The sequence below is a fragment of the Miniopterus schreibersii genome (genome assembly GCF_964146895.1).
Source record: "Miniopterus schreibersii genome assembly, chromosome: 16".
Taxonomy (NCBI): Eukaryota; Metazoa; Chordata; class Mammalia; order Chiroptera; family Miniopteridae; genus Miniopterus; species Miniopterus schreibersii.
The window spans coordinates 21,520,535-21,535,445 of record NC_138116.1 but is presented as its reverse complement, the minus strand read 5'-3'; the positions used below and the strand labels follow the sequence as shown (position 1 = coordinate 21,535,445).

The 14,911-nt window shown below is 44.0% G+C and overlaps 1 protein-coding gene across 4 annotated transcripts; it reads right to left on the bottom strand.

Moving 5' to 3' along the window:
* Positions 1-2,528: 2,528 nt before the first annotated feature.
* On the bottom strand, positions 2,529-14,607 carry MSL1 (MSL complex subunit 1). 4 transcript variants are annotated; one of them, XM_081161586.1, is made up of 9 exons: positions 13,504-14,607; positions 10,868-11,091; positions 9,444-9,826; positions 7,503-7,550; positions 6,982-7,046; positions 6,286-6,353; positions 5,732-5,856; positions 5,489-5,561; positions 2,529-5,087 (listed from the first exon to the last, which is right to left on the bottom strand). In XM_081161586.1, the coding sequence occupies exons 1-9, from the start codon at positions 14,269-14,271 to the stop codon at positions 4,997-4,999; spliced, it is 1,845 nt and encodes a 614-aa protein (XP_081017712.1). In that variant the 5' UTR covers positions 14,272-14,607; the 3' UTR covers positions 2,529-4,996. The 4 variants fall into 4 exon arrangements, with proteins under 4 accessions (XP_081017712.1, XP_081017714.1, XP_081017713.1 ...); XM_081161588.1 differs by having other exon boundaries at positions 9,567-9,826; positions 13,504-14,356; XM_081161587.1 differs by lacking the exon at positions 7,503-7,550 and having other exon boundaries at positions 13,504-14,606.
* Between the last annotated feature and the right edge of the window lie 304 nt (positions 14,608-14,911).

Genomic DNA, 14,911 nt, shown 5'->3' with positions numbered 1-14,911 from the left:
GGGTCTGGCGCGCTGCGGCACGTTTGCTGGCGAGCGGGATTACGTAATCGGTTACGTGAGGGGGCGTGGCACGTCCCCAGACTTCCCCAGGGTGGGCTCCGGGCGAGGGGATCTAGGTTTGGGCAGCCTCCTTAGGCTCCTGGCCCGGCCATCTTGGGCTTTCCGAGTGGTAGGCGTGGACCTGTCACAGCTTCACTGCGGCATTGGAGCTGTTTCATGGTTTTCTTTTTCAATTTCTCGTTTCTGCCTACGTTTGAAGCAAATCATTTTACTGCATTTGTTTGGTAAACTCACGAATCAAAGTAAACCTGTAAAGTAGTTGTGCTGCATCATCAGGTTTGCCACACCATCCCATTTTAAGCTAAAAGGCGAAGGAAAAACCGTGTTGTCTGCAGTGAAGCCCGAGGACTTACTGTTGCTGCATTTTCCCTGTGTTCTCATTTCCTCTTCCTTCTTCATGTGTCCTCTCCACCCCAGCCATCACCTCTCCCAAAGTGCAGGCTGGCATGATGCTAGTCTTGCCAAGATTTTAGAACTGATTTAAAAAGAAGAGATGATTAGGAACCGTCGTTGGTTCCCTATACTGATATGATTCCCCTGTTAACCAGATGAGGGGAATGCTTTGATTTTGGCAAGGCATTTGTCAGAAATGGAAAAAAAAATCAGTATGCCAGGTGGGGCAAAAGTAGGTTTATAGTTTTGAGTATGCGAAACAGTTTAGTCTTGTATTATTCTTTATTAATTATTGTATTATTTTTCATACAAACAACTGTAAACCTTTTCCCCCACCCTCTATTTTCTTTGGACATACAAGACGTGTGAGCTAAATTATTAGTGCACCTACAAGAGTACACCTTAATATACATATAGTAAAGGTCCCTGTGGCACAGCACAGGATTGTTGTAATATATTTACAAATTATATATGGTTAGAGTTCCTGATACTTATCAAATGTATAGGCAACATGAAACTAGAAGGCATTTTGAATGCCTTCTGAGAGAGAGAACCAGGATCCAAACAGATCTTAACTGGTTAAACAAGTGGCCAAATATGACAACTTGTAAATCCTGCTCCAAAAACCAACTGCCCCAGTCCAAAATGGAGGATGTATGATTTGTTAAAATAAAATAAAAAAAGACTTGAGGGTCTTATTGATCACAAGATAAATTGATGCAAATAAGGCTGCCAAGTTTACTGTCTAAATAAGAAAAATGATAGTCTACCACTTTGCCTTTCAGTTGTTTGGTCTGGCTTCAATTTAAAAAAAAAAAAAAAAGTTTTTATTGACGTCAGAGAGAGGAAGGAAGAGATGGAAACATCAATGATGAGAGTCATTGATCGGCAGCCTCCTGCATGCCCCCTACTGGGGATGGATCTCAGGGGCATGTGCCCTGACTGGAATCAACAACCACCTCCTGGTTCATAGGTTGACACTCAACCACTGAGCCACCCCAGCCAGGCTGGAGGACTCGATTTTCAAATGGACATGAGCAAATTGTTCACTCATACAGAAGGAACTGAAAAATTAAAAATTCTTTCTTTAAAAAATTTTATGTATTGGTTTATTTTGGACAGAGTCTTCAATTTCTTGTTGTACTTATTTATGCATTCATTGGTTGCTTCTTGTATGGGCTCTGACTGGGGATCGAACCTGCAACCTTGGTGTATCAGGATGATGCTCTAACCAACTGAGCTACCCAGCCTGGGCCCTCAAGAATCCTTTCTTGCCCTGGTGGGGTGGCTCAGTTGGTTGGAGTGTCGTCTCATACACCAGAAGTTTGCAGATTCAGTTCCTGGTCTTTATCCCCAATCGGGGCACATATGGGAGGCAACCTATGGAAGTTTCTCACATTGATGTTTCTTTCTCCCTTTCTGTCTCTAAAAATAATAAAAACATATCCTTGGTGAGGATTTAAAAAAACAAAGAATCTTCTTTTGAGGAACAAGTGTAATTTCTGAATGTTTCCCGTGAAGAGGAGAGTTGGGATAGTCACAGGAATCTTTCATCAGGGAACTATGAGGAAAAGGAATTGATCCTTCTTTTTCTTTCAGGAATTGATCTTTTTCATCACCCTGGAAGGCAAAGCAAGAACTCATGGGTTTGAGTTATAAGAAGTTAGGTTTTGTCAACGAGAAAGAATTTTCTAACATTTAGGGGGGAAAATGTATGGAAAAAAACAAAGTATTGAGCAGAATCTGGACTTCATTTATCTGGAATGTTGTCAAGGGGAAATCGTGTATTAGAGGTCAGACTAGATGACCTCTAAGGGCTTTTCAACTTAGAGGTTTTATTAATTTAGACACCAGGCACCAAATATTCTATAATCTCTTGTTTTTAAAGTTGCCAAATATGTGTAAGGAAGAATACAGGAAAAAGAGGGATGAAACATACATTGTGCTTATACACAAATGTAAGTGAATACCTTAATAAAAGGGAAAATGGTATGTTTTTCTATTTTGTGAAATAGATTTAAAATCTACAAGCAGAATTGTTTAATGCTTCCCAATAAAATAAATTGAAACAGAAGTTCAAAAATTAACAGCCACAATAGTTTATTTACAATTGAACTCTTTATAAGATATTTACAAGACAACCAATTTTACACATCAGAAATGGTATCAAAAGTATGAATTACAACACGGACAACAATATGAAATGGGCTTAAAACAAAGCTGAAGTGGACAGACAAGCAATTTCTCTTTTTAATTTATTAACACTAGCTTAAACTTTGTTAAAGAACAAAACAAAGAACTATGTTTTAGGAGAACTGCAGGGCCTTCAGTTGAAGACTGAATTTCACAGTGTTGTACCCCATGTAGGGAAAAAATAAGATGAATTTTCCCCCCACACTCTTAACACACTGTAATTTCACTCTTGGAACTTTGCTAATCTATTCTCCAAACTCCTAAACAAACCTCAGCATATCCAAATGAAAGAAGAATTGATCTAGAAGAGGGGTCAATAAAGTAAGAGGTTCTAGGTAGAGGGAGAACCAAGGAAATAGAATCCACTTAAGTCTGGCCAGATAGCACCTCACGGATTCCTCTTCATCTAGCTCAAGTTCAGAATCTGGAGAGTCCCTTGGGTAGGGCACAAACAAAAGATTAATTTGCTAACCCATATCCAAATTTGGGAATCCAACAAAAATACTGAAAATCAAGAAGAAACTCAGAGGAATCAAGGAACAAAGTAAAGAGACACTAATTGGTCTTTTTTCTTCTTGGGTACATTATAAAGAAACATAACATAGGTCAGAGTAAGAAAACCAGAAAGCTTGCCATGTTAAAACGATGGAAAACAGAAAATCTGGCCATTTTTCTAGAAATCCCCTTCCTCTTCTTAAGGTGTGAGATGAGAGCCCCTAGTGGAATAAGTCCTATTTCTCTCTACATTCTTGCAATGGAGTTCACAGCAGGTTCCCTGTGGAGAGCCCACTCTCCTAAACAGATGGAGTTACAAATGAAAACCCAAAGCCACACACACACACAAAAGGAGAAATAAGAGCAGCAAGATCATCCAAGAATACTACATGTGCTGCCGGAATAATTCTTTTAAAAGTCAAACCCAGGGAGCACAGATCAACATCTCACAAAAAGCTTTAGCAGTGGGAGGCCCCTGAGGAACTTAACTTTTCTTCCCACAATGGTATCCCATTCTCTCATGCTCCACTGATGGGCCGGCCACACACCCTACATACCTTGGCTTCTCCTCTAAAAGTGCTAATAAGCTAGGGACATATTCTCTTCAAGGATAAAAGTCCCTATCTTCTAGGAGATTAGGTCCCTACTTGTTTTCACACAATAGTCCTGAAGACTAAAGAAAGGCAATTCCTATATATTTAAGACCAGAAGTCTTGACTCTGTTTTCCTTCCAGATAGTTACAGGGATCTTACACTGAGACCAAAGTGGCCTGGAGTGCTGGCCTGACATTTTTTAACAAAAGAGGTGTGTGTGGTACTGGTGGTGGGGAACCAAGATGGTACACATACAAATCTGATTTTACAACGTAAATAGAGAAGCTCATTAGGTATATCTGTTTGTTTCAAGATATAGACATTTGCCAGCCAAAGGAAGCACATATTTCCACATATACCCCCCACCCTCCCTAAATCTCTATCCCACCACCAAGAGCTCAGCTAAAAGGATAAAGCCCAACAAAGGAATACTTGAGAAGTGATGTGACACAAGGACATCTATACAGGTTCTGGCATGCCATCCCCAAATGTCAACTGCTTTCGTTTAGAGCCATAACTTGTCCAAAAGTAACCATCCCCATTCTCTTTTCCAAATATTTTATTTTTTGAGGGGTGGGGGAAGAAATTCAGTTACCCATTAAGTAAAAAAAAAAAAAAAGTTAAAAAAAATCACAGCCAAACATCCCTTCCCACATCTCTATATCACAGAATAGTTTTAAGAGAACTGTCTTTTCAGACATTTATCTACAACTCTCCAATCTCTTCTACCCTGTGAAGATGACTTGTTTCATCACTTCACTTGTTATTCCTCATCTGGTCTTTAAGCTCGTGGTGAGGTTTTTGTTTTGTTTTGTTTTAGGGTAAAAACCACTATACTCAAACTATATGGAAGGGTATAACAGGGCAAGAAGAGTGCCATGCAGCACAGATCTAAAGGCAGGGGATGCTTTATCTTCCACAAGTGTAATGAAAGAGCCCTTTACCCCTTTAACATAGGCAAATGTATAGAAGCAGACCCTGGGAGCTTCCAAATCTGCCACCCTAGAGATTTAGCTTGAGAGCTCATTTCCCCAAAAGAGGAAAAGATATCCCAATCACTCTCTATAATTCACAATTAGCCCAATGAAAGAGTTTTTGTGAAATCAGAGTGAGGAAAACAAAACCAAGATCAAGGGAGTATGGAAGGGCATTATTAGTGAATAACATACATGAGGACACAGGTCACATATACAGGTCTCTGCCACTCTCTGGGAATGGCATGCTACAACTATCTGAAGACAGAAGGTTCTTGCCAGCACAGTCATTTCCTACACGTCCGGTGAGGTGTTTGCTTCTTCTGGATCTCCAACCTGCATCGGCTACGCTCATCCAACCAGGGCAGTTCAAAATTCCTGGCAAAAAAGGATAAGGAAATCAACTTCCAAGACTAGAGGGATTCAGTGTGGACATGAGAGTAATTCCAAAAAAGATACCATGTCCCTCACCACTCCTAGCCTTCACTCAAAAAAGTCCCAAGTTTGGAATGTTTTTCCTGCCTCAAAGCCAGAGCAATATTACGCTATTAAAGTGATTGAATAATTTATTTCTAACTTAAAAAGCAATCCTCTTAACTCTGGGCTTGGGAATCTTACCACTGCAAAAGCTAGTTGCCCAGGTAGTCTTACTTCTGTCAAAGAACCATGGCTATCCCTAAGCTGCCTGTTCCACTTATATCTAGGCTTTCATGCAGTCTGAAGGGCGATGAAGTGCTGGCTATCTAGAGGGGACAGGAAAAAGAACACTTTATACTTACTGTGGAGTTAATTTTGGTAATGGTCGTCCAAATGCTACAACAGGCAAGAAGGGAGTAATCATCAAACTTTCAACTATGGAAGAAAGTTAAATGCAATCTAGTTAGTGACACGGATGAGAAATGGCTGTCAACTATACCTGCTCCAACATACTGTTCATTCATTCAGAACAAGTTGTAACCTGGAGCCTTGTGCCCTTTTTCTTCTTTAAAAGAAATCTACTCTTTTAGATAGACAAAACTTACCATCATCTGGCTCAGGGAAAAATGAGGTAACCTCAGGCTCAGATTCCTGAATTCCTTTCTTTTTATACATTCTGAGCTGCAGTCGCTGTAAAATTCTTTGTTCCCTGATCCTCTGAATATCCCATCTGGGAAAAACAAACCAGACAAACAAAACAAACAAACCCAACATTACTGAAAACCTTCTATATAAAAGCAATTTACACAATCCAGATGCTAGGGAGATCTTTGCTGACTGTTCTTGATTGGGGGTAGAGGGGTTGGGGTGGAGGATGTTAAAGAGAACTGCCTGCCTGGTTACAGAAGACTGTTTAGGGCTAGGAGTCCAAATCATGTGTTGGTGATCAAAGAGAGTGGAACTGAGAGGGCATATCCGAAGAAAAAGAGGCCAAACATTTTACCTACAACAACTACCACTTTAAACAAAGATACTCAACCAACTGGGAAGCTAGGAATTTAAGAGTGTTAAGAGCTCCAGGACTCTCCACAGTATGGATGAAAGAGGAGTCAGGGTCCTAGAGCTCAGTTGTTCCCAGGATAAACATCTCTAGCCTCACCTTTTCCTTCTCTTTTCATCCAGCTCCAGTTTTGCATGCCTCTTCGAAAACACACTGTCATCTAGGTTCTGTGTAAAGAACAGCAGCTGATAAGCTATTTATCACCATGTGACACACTAATTCATTTCCAGCTTCCAGGAAGGTAACATCTTTCATCTTCAGGTCCCACCTGAGTCTGTGAGTTCTATGCATATTATGGGAACCTTGTGGTAACAGAATCAACAAAACAAACATACTCCTTCCCCTACCCTCACCCTTGTAGAATCTCCAAATTTCAAAATCATTTCCATAACTTTCTAAAGTGAAAGTCATGTCAAACTGAAACAACACGTGAGACTGTCATAAACCCCCCATACTTTGTAAGAATCCGAGTTCAAAATAGATATCAAATTTTTAAGTCAAATGAGTTTGGAATATATAATTTTGTTGCTGAGTGGTGGTACATGCTAACTTTTCCACTTAACATGAACTCCAGCTTTGAACACTCCCTAGCTATTCATTTTTGAATAAATTACTTAACCACCCTGGACCTCAGTTTTCTCATCTATACAACAGAGCTGAAGTGGATAATCCTCAAGTAACCTTCTAGCTTTAAAGTTTTATTTAACCCAAACAGTTATTGTGATATATTCAAGTTATACTCCCATTTCTACTCTGTCTCTCACTCCTTCCCATTGAGAGGTCTTGGGTACCTACCTCCAAAAGGTCTGAAGGATTTGGGTCCCTTAGAGGCTCTACTGAGTGGTCCCTCCAAGAAGGAACTAGAAAAAAAAAAGAAAAAGAAAAAGGAAGGGAGGAGGGGTGGAACCACTCTTAAATCCAAGGTCACATAACCCTCCTACTATTCACTAGGACAAGAGGTCTCTCCCCAGTAAGACAAAGTTACCAAGTGATAGGAATCCATTCTATGGCCTCACCTGAAGCCATATTCAGTGTCCTCGCTATGGTATAAAAGAACCTAAAATGCCATTGCAGTCTGCCAAACACAGGATCACCAAAAAACCCTAAGCCAATACCTGACAATTCATATAATGGATGCTATTGTAGTTCCTGAAAAACAACTGAAATTTGTAGTCATTTTGAAGTCTACAGTGTAATCATACACCAAGGAGTCTCACTCTCCCACATCCAACTGACGGGGAATGCAGCTCCCGACCATCCACCATCCCACCAGCCCCCACCCCAGGCCCATCCAGCACAATTCCTATTCTACTCACCAGCCAAGACTGAAGTTTCTCCTGCAACACTTGATGGCATCAGACACCCTAAATAATGCAGGAAAGAAGAATCATCTCAGTGTAAAAAGAAAAAAAGCCCATACCCAAAATGGAGGAAAGGATCGTCACTGAAGCTCTCACTAGGAAGCCATTTGGTTTTTTTGAGTTGTTCTTTTGAGAGTTTCTCTCTGGGGGAGGGGAAGAGGGAACAACAGACAAAAGAAAAGAAAATAAGCCCACCACTTTTTTTTTTACACTGAGACGACTTCTTTTCTTCATTATTTAGGGTGGTTTCCCTGCAACAGTTGATGGCCAAGGATATCAAACCTTAAACTCAGAACATGGCAGGTGAGTAAAAGTTGACCCTATTTTTCAAATAAAAGATCAGTGTTCTCAAAACTTACATATATAGTCTTCTTAAACAGCTCCCTCCTCCCTCCAAACAAACTACCTTGCTGGTCCAGCCTGAACAACATGCACAAAGACTTTGGCTTCCTTAGGATAAGCCATTGAGACTTCCTCTTGAGATAGGGCATCAAGAAGAAGGATTCACATGTTATTCACAACTCAGGCTCCTCAAAGGGCTGGGATTCCCCGCCAATCAGACTCCTTCTGTACTGCTATGCCCACAACCTCAGAGGTGCTTCGAATTTTCTGTACTAGGGCAGATAGGGTTTTCAAAAACAGCCAGTCACACAGAACAGCTCTGGACCAAGCTATTTCCCAATTCCGGATGGGAAGTTGCTTCATGGTTTCTCTTGTTACACAGCATTGCCATGGCTGCAAGGTTAACTTAAGGATGAACCTGTTCAACTGACTGAACCAACAAAAAACCTGAACCTAGATCAGGATCCTGGTCTATTTCATGTACACAAATGTGAGGCCTAATGAATTTTAGATAATTAAGAAGAGTAATCTATCTTCCCACTTAATTTTGTCACCAGAACAGCCTGACAAAGCCTGGAGAATGCTTGTATCTTATTGAATGGATTCCCATCCCCATCCCTGCTGGGGCAAGACAGTGGTAGAAACTCAGGGCTGCAGCTCTATCCAAGAAGGATTCCCCCACCATCACCCAGAGCATCCATAGTGACTGTCATAGACTAACATTACACAATTGAAGGCACATTGGTAACTGATTAATGTAGGAGATAGGGGGGCATATCTGTGTGGAAGCCATAAAGAAAAAAAGGGAATGAAGACCAAGGTCCCACACCCCACACCCTCCCCAAGCAGCTCAGATATCCCAAGATAGTCCTTATTGTTTGAAAAATAGTTTGTAGACCATTTTATTTAAATATATGAACAACCAATGGGCTACTGCAATCCAAGTAAACTCTTCACATTTAGAACCTTTGTGAAGTATAATAAGATAAAGTAAGACTCTTGGTCTTTGGCAGATTCCTCCTGCCCCCCAAGACCGGGACAAAGAGATACAGATAAATGTTTATATAGTTAAAGAGCGGAGGCCCAGGTGAAATTCCCCACCCCAAGCTGGCTCCCCAACCCAAAAATTATCATTGGCCCCTGAGAACACCCAAAGACCACCCGCCCAGGTTTCACACAATATCAATTGCAGGAACAGTCGTGCATGGCAAAGTATAAGTTCTATGCATTTCAAAGCACAGAAAACCCTTTTTTCAGAGGGCATGCAAGTTGCTGGAGATTACACCCCCAAGTCTGGTGCTCTTGTGATGAGCAACTTACTGGCAAACACATCTCCCAGTGTTGTAAGCAGGCAAATACATTGAGCACATTTTGCTGTAATTCCATCTATTTGCAATGCCTGCACAGTGTCTGTCTCTGGCTGTTAACTTACTCATTCTTGACAGAACTCTGCTTTATTGATTGCACTTTTTTAAAAATGCCAAAGGCATTTTCACACTTGTTAGCTTGACCGCCACCACTAGGGTATAAGAGCAAGTGTTCTCTATGCCTTACTTGCTACAGTCTCCTCCTTCTTTGGAGAGGATTCCCGTAATGGTAACGGTGATGGGGGAGGCTGGTGCCAACGACACAAATACATTTCTGTGGTGGAAAGGTACGGCAAATCTTCTATCTCACTTGAGAAGGCTTTCTCCTTGGGATGGATGCTGGGTCCCTTCTGGGGAGTGGAGAGTCTTGGTGGGGTGTCCACTGAAGACCGGGTCTTTTCTGGAGTTTCTTGGCTCCTCAATTCACGTTTACAAACAGTTTCAGATAAGGAACCACAAGGTTCCTCTTTAATGGGAGAGTGCTTAGGAGTTTTTGTTTTGACTTTTGAAAATTCAGGAGCCAGCTTTTTAACAGGAATCTTTCTTTCTGTACTTCCAAATGGGGATTTCCTATTAGATAGGGGAGAAAATATAATACAATTCATTGACTCTTGAATAAAATCTGATTTGATTTCATTTTGGGGTAAGAGAACTAGCTTTTATTCAGGTATCTAAATGTCTAGGTTCATTTGGCATTCATGAGCAGGAACAGCCTCATGCTTAACAGTACATATAATAGGCTCTTAGTAAATGTTTACTGAACAAGTGAGTTTTCATGCTTAAAAACCTCTATAGTATCCTATTGCCTACTAAATCTAAAAAGGTCCCTACTTTATTCAGGATCCTTTAGCTAATATTAGGTGCCACTTACCCTGTGGTTTATTTCATTCCTGTCAACCAGAGACCAGTTTCTTATTCCCCCCTCCAATCCTATACCATGTTAGTAACAATCTCTATTTCTTTTTTCTTGCTATCTGCTGGCTCTCTTTCTCCCACCACTACCCCCTTCCTACTACCTCACATTCCTAGAATGCCATCTCCTTTTCTTTTTACCAACCTAAATTCTATACTTTTTCAAGATCCATCTCCTTCTTAAAGTTTCACTATTCTAACTCAAAATAATCTTTAATACCCTTGAATCTTACAATAGTAGTCTTACTGTTGTCTATCTAGCATATGTTATTGCAGTTGAATTCTTAGTTTTAAAATTTATTCCATCCTCACAGCTAGACTAATCTCTCTGAGTCCAAGGACAGTTAGATCTTACTTTTTTATATTCACCAATACTTAACACAATGAAGGAATTTAACACTTCCTAACTTGAAGTGACCTGCTATCGTTTTCTTTAAGAAACTCAGCTGTCACATTTGTTGCCCATTCTCTTTATGATGTACTCTGCATTCAGTAATTACTACTGTGACCAAAATGTTCCTAACAAACTTTTATAGCCTGCACAAGAATGTTTCAAGATACTTTCTCAACACAGAAGACCTCATAATTCAGAACATGGTTGTATTAAAACTAATTCACGAGTCCCCGTCCCCTACAGTCAGTCACTGAGAACAAGTGTCCTCAACATGTTCAGACAGCGTAACAAAGTTATCAGCACACCTTTTGTGTCCCTTTCCACTCCGCCCACATGAAAAAGGCTTGGGAGGCAGAGTCTGGGATGTCTCAGAAAGCTCTGGCTGGCACTCCAGTTTAATTTTCTCAGATAGCTCGGTTTCCTCTCTCTCTTCAGTTTCATAGCCCTGAAACAGCTTATGCCTTTCTTTCTCGTTATCCTTCTTTACCAGCTGCATCCGCCTTTCCATACGTTCAATCCGAGCAAGGAGCTAAAAGAGAGTGGCAAAATGCAGACTTAAAGCACAAAAAATTAAATGCAGGTACTTAGCCCCATTCAGGAATCTGTATGGTCTTCTACCTCTTTCCATGGACCATAGCAATTCAACTTCTTTTTAATAGGCAGACATTAATCTAGTTTTCCTTAAACACAACAGAGAAGACAAGGTACATTGCTTAATTTTAGGGGCTAACCTAAATGGGTAGGGACATGGGGAAATTTGTAGTTCATTCTTGTGAAAGAAGATCCTCTTCATTGGGAGGGGCCACAACATGCCTTTTAAATGGCATGGTCTCTGCTATTGCTAACCATGTGGCTCCAAGTCAGTTTGGTAGTTTCCAGAATTAACCTTAGGTTCTTTTAAGAGGCCCTAGGGTTCTCCAAATCCTATCCTCTCTACTTCCACTCTAAAACACTATACTCAAAGGCAAAGTCCAAAGAGTACATTGAGAAGGAATTAAAAGCTCATACAGTCACAGTGCCAATAAGGATTGCAGTGTTATTTGAAAGGGGTCTGGGGGGTGGGGTGGGGGTTGTCACCTAAACAATGAACATTCAATTTGGAAGAATTATAATAGAAACCATTACCCATAAATCCCATCAATGGTGAAATATGCACATTGCTTTGCTGCTTTGCACTTAAGATAACAGAAGAAAATTATACCTATATATCTAAATATTGACTAAAAACAGTCTTTTAACTCTAAAGGGAAGACTACATAATCAAACAGAAAATGGAAGCCTATTATCACTAAAAACGTCACATTAAAATGTTCTGAGAAATGGTGCCAACTGTGCTACTTATACCCTATAATAAGAATTTTATTTGGGTTAGACAGTGATATTAATGTTGCCTCTGTTACATCTACTTAGCTGCCCAGATTTCAGTAGAGGCCAAACAACTGGAATAAGAGAAACAAGCTTAAGCAACACTAAGACTGCAATACACAACAGAAGCAGTGAATGCCAAGTTCAGACTGACACTCTATCCTTAACTCACCTCACTTTTCCTGCCTAGGAAAATCTGCAAAGAGGCCATTACCTCAGGAACCGAGCAGAAACCTCCACAATCAGCAGAGAGCCTCCCTGTCACCATACTCTCATTTCATCTCCTTCTGTTTTGATTCACAGCCTTAACCATGGTCTGTGGGTGACATTTCCTTGATTTCTTCTTCTGCTCCCCCCTCCCATGTAAGGATATGATGTGTTGTAATTACAGTACCATCACACCCCTAGACTGCAGTACAGTAGCTGAGCAGTGCCACCTCCATGTTGAGTAACTTCCACAAATCAACACCATGAGATATTTTAATGAGATCTGTCCCAGCTCCCATTCCACCTTGCAGAATGCATTCTCCAATAATACAGCCGCTGCCTAATGCAATTCCTTTGGAAGCAAACAAAATGAATAGCCCTCTGCTCCCTTGCTCACCCCATGGCACAAACCAAGAAAGAGAAAGAAAGAAAGAAAGAGAGAGAGAGAGAGTGGCTGCTGCAACCTTAACACAATTGTAGAAACCATGTTTATTTTTAGGCAGCTGTAAGGTATGCTAGCACAGTAATACCCCCATCACCACAGCTTTCCTGATATCTGAAGGAATATGTTTCAACACATAATGTGCCCTTAAGCCTATATAGTCATGCTGCTCAGAAGTTCAAAGAAATAATAAATGCCTTCCCTACTACTTTAAGATTCTAAAATATAGAGATTTTGGGGGGTGGGGGCTCTGCTTAACACATTTAATAAGCTTCCTTTCCCCTGATGCCTTAAAATCTTCCGGCCTTAAACACTATTCTTATACAAGGCAGCTGGTCAGTGGGTCAGATTTTAGAACTGCTTCCTATTAAAAACTGTCTGAAATCAAAAGCAGTAATTCTCTTAATGTCATTTAAGAAAACTAAAATAGAATTCCACTGTGAATCACCTCTACCAATTAAAAGGCCTACCACTCTCCTATCCAAAGATGCTACAGCAGTGGTTAGAGCAACAGCTGCTATGTCCCTCTCCTCCAGAATGTATTTCTAACGCAAAAGCTCTTAATTTAACCCGTTCCATAAAGCCATCACATATGCATCCCACCTTTTCATTTTCAACCCTTCACAAATCAGGTCTTTTCCCACTCTAAACGTCTTTCCCACAAGTCTGGGGCTGTCATTTTAAATTAACCCTTTGGCATCTGCAACCTTCCCTCCCCACCCCTCTGGGAGGGTGCCCTTTAACCCTTCCTTCCAACCCAACGTGTCAGTGAGCCTAGCTCCCAAGCACCTGGCACCTAAGGTGTTCCTTTGCTGGTGGTCAACCTCCTTACCCCTAACCAAGGAATACCTTAACCTCTTACAGCCCCCTTGCCCTGAGCATGCGCACAACTCGCTCCTCGGCGCGACAGATTAACCCCTCGCGTACCGTGTCTCTCTCTGACTTCAGCTCCTCGATCTCCTTTTCCTTGGCCTGCAGCTGCTGTTGCTGCTGCTCGATGAGGTCCAATTGCAGCAGAAGTATCTGTTTGAGGCAGGCGGCCTGACTGGAGGCTCCCGAGCCGCCGCCACCCCCGAGAGGGCTCTTCCTCATACTCTTCCATCTGCCCTCGCTGGCCGCCAGGGTCCCGGCAGTGGCGGTGGGCGCGAGGGGTGGCGGCCCGGGCAGAGGTAGTGGTGGGGGTCCCGCCGGGTCCGAGGCTGTGGCAGCTGGGGGAGCCGCCCCACCCTTGTCCCCAGCCCAGGGCGTAGGCTCTTTGGCCGCCGCCACGAGAGAGCCGGTCTGAATGGGCAGCACCGCCTGATACTTGGGTCGGGGACTGCAGCCGGCTCCGGCTGCTGCTGGCTCCCCCCCAATGCCGGCTTGTTTGGTGGCCGGGGGCGGACAGGGCAAGGGCACCGAGCCGCCCCAGCTCTCTTCCTGCTGCCCGGGGGCCGCCCCGGCCGGGAGTAACAAGCCCCGGCCCTTGCCGCCGCAGCCGGCCGGAGAGGGCGCGGGACTCCCGCCCTGGGAGGAGGGCAGCGGAGGCCCCGGCTCCTTGAGCTTACGGTGCCGGGGGAGGAAGTGGGCTTCGGCCGCCCCGGGTTCGTCCTCGGGCCCGCCCAGCGCCGCAGCCCTCTCGTAGTCCAGTCGCTGCTCTGGGTTGCCGCCGGCAGGGGCCGCGGCCGTCTTGAACACTGCGGATCTCATGGTCATAGTGGTCCGGAGCAGCGCCGGGGACCGAGACTGAGGAGGGGGTGGGGAAGGGGCGAGGTGCGGGGGGTCGAGGACGGAGGAGGGGGAGGGGAGTTTGGCGGGCTCGCCTCAGCAGCGCGGCAGCAGGCCTCGGCTAGCGCGGCTCCTCCGGGGCCCGGGCGCCATCCCGCCGGCGTGCGGAGAAGTGGAGGCCGCGGCTGAGGCCCGCCGCCGGCCCATGGGGGCCTCGCCGCCGCCTCTGCTGCCGCCGCCGCCGCCTTCGCCTCAGAGGCAGGAGCTCGCACCGAGCCGCCCCCGAGCTCATCCCCGGAGCTCGCTTCGGCCCCCCCTGGCCCGGCCGGGCCCGCCTCGTCTCCCCACCCCACACCCCCCCTTCCCCGCCCCGGCCCCCCGCCCCGGAGCTCGCCTCAGCCGCCCCGAGCCTCCATTTCCCCCCCGCTCCTCCTCAGGAGGGGGTGGGAGGGATGGGTCCGCCCAAAGCCCTCCTACTCCGGGAGGGGATCTGTCGCCTCCCTCGGGGGTCTCCGCGGCTCGGGGTCCCCTCCCCCCACAGTCACCCCGGGCGCCTCAGCGTTTCCCTTTAAAAAAACGGAGCCGCTCGTAGCCGCCACCGCCGCAGCCGCTGTCGACCGGAGGGCGC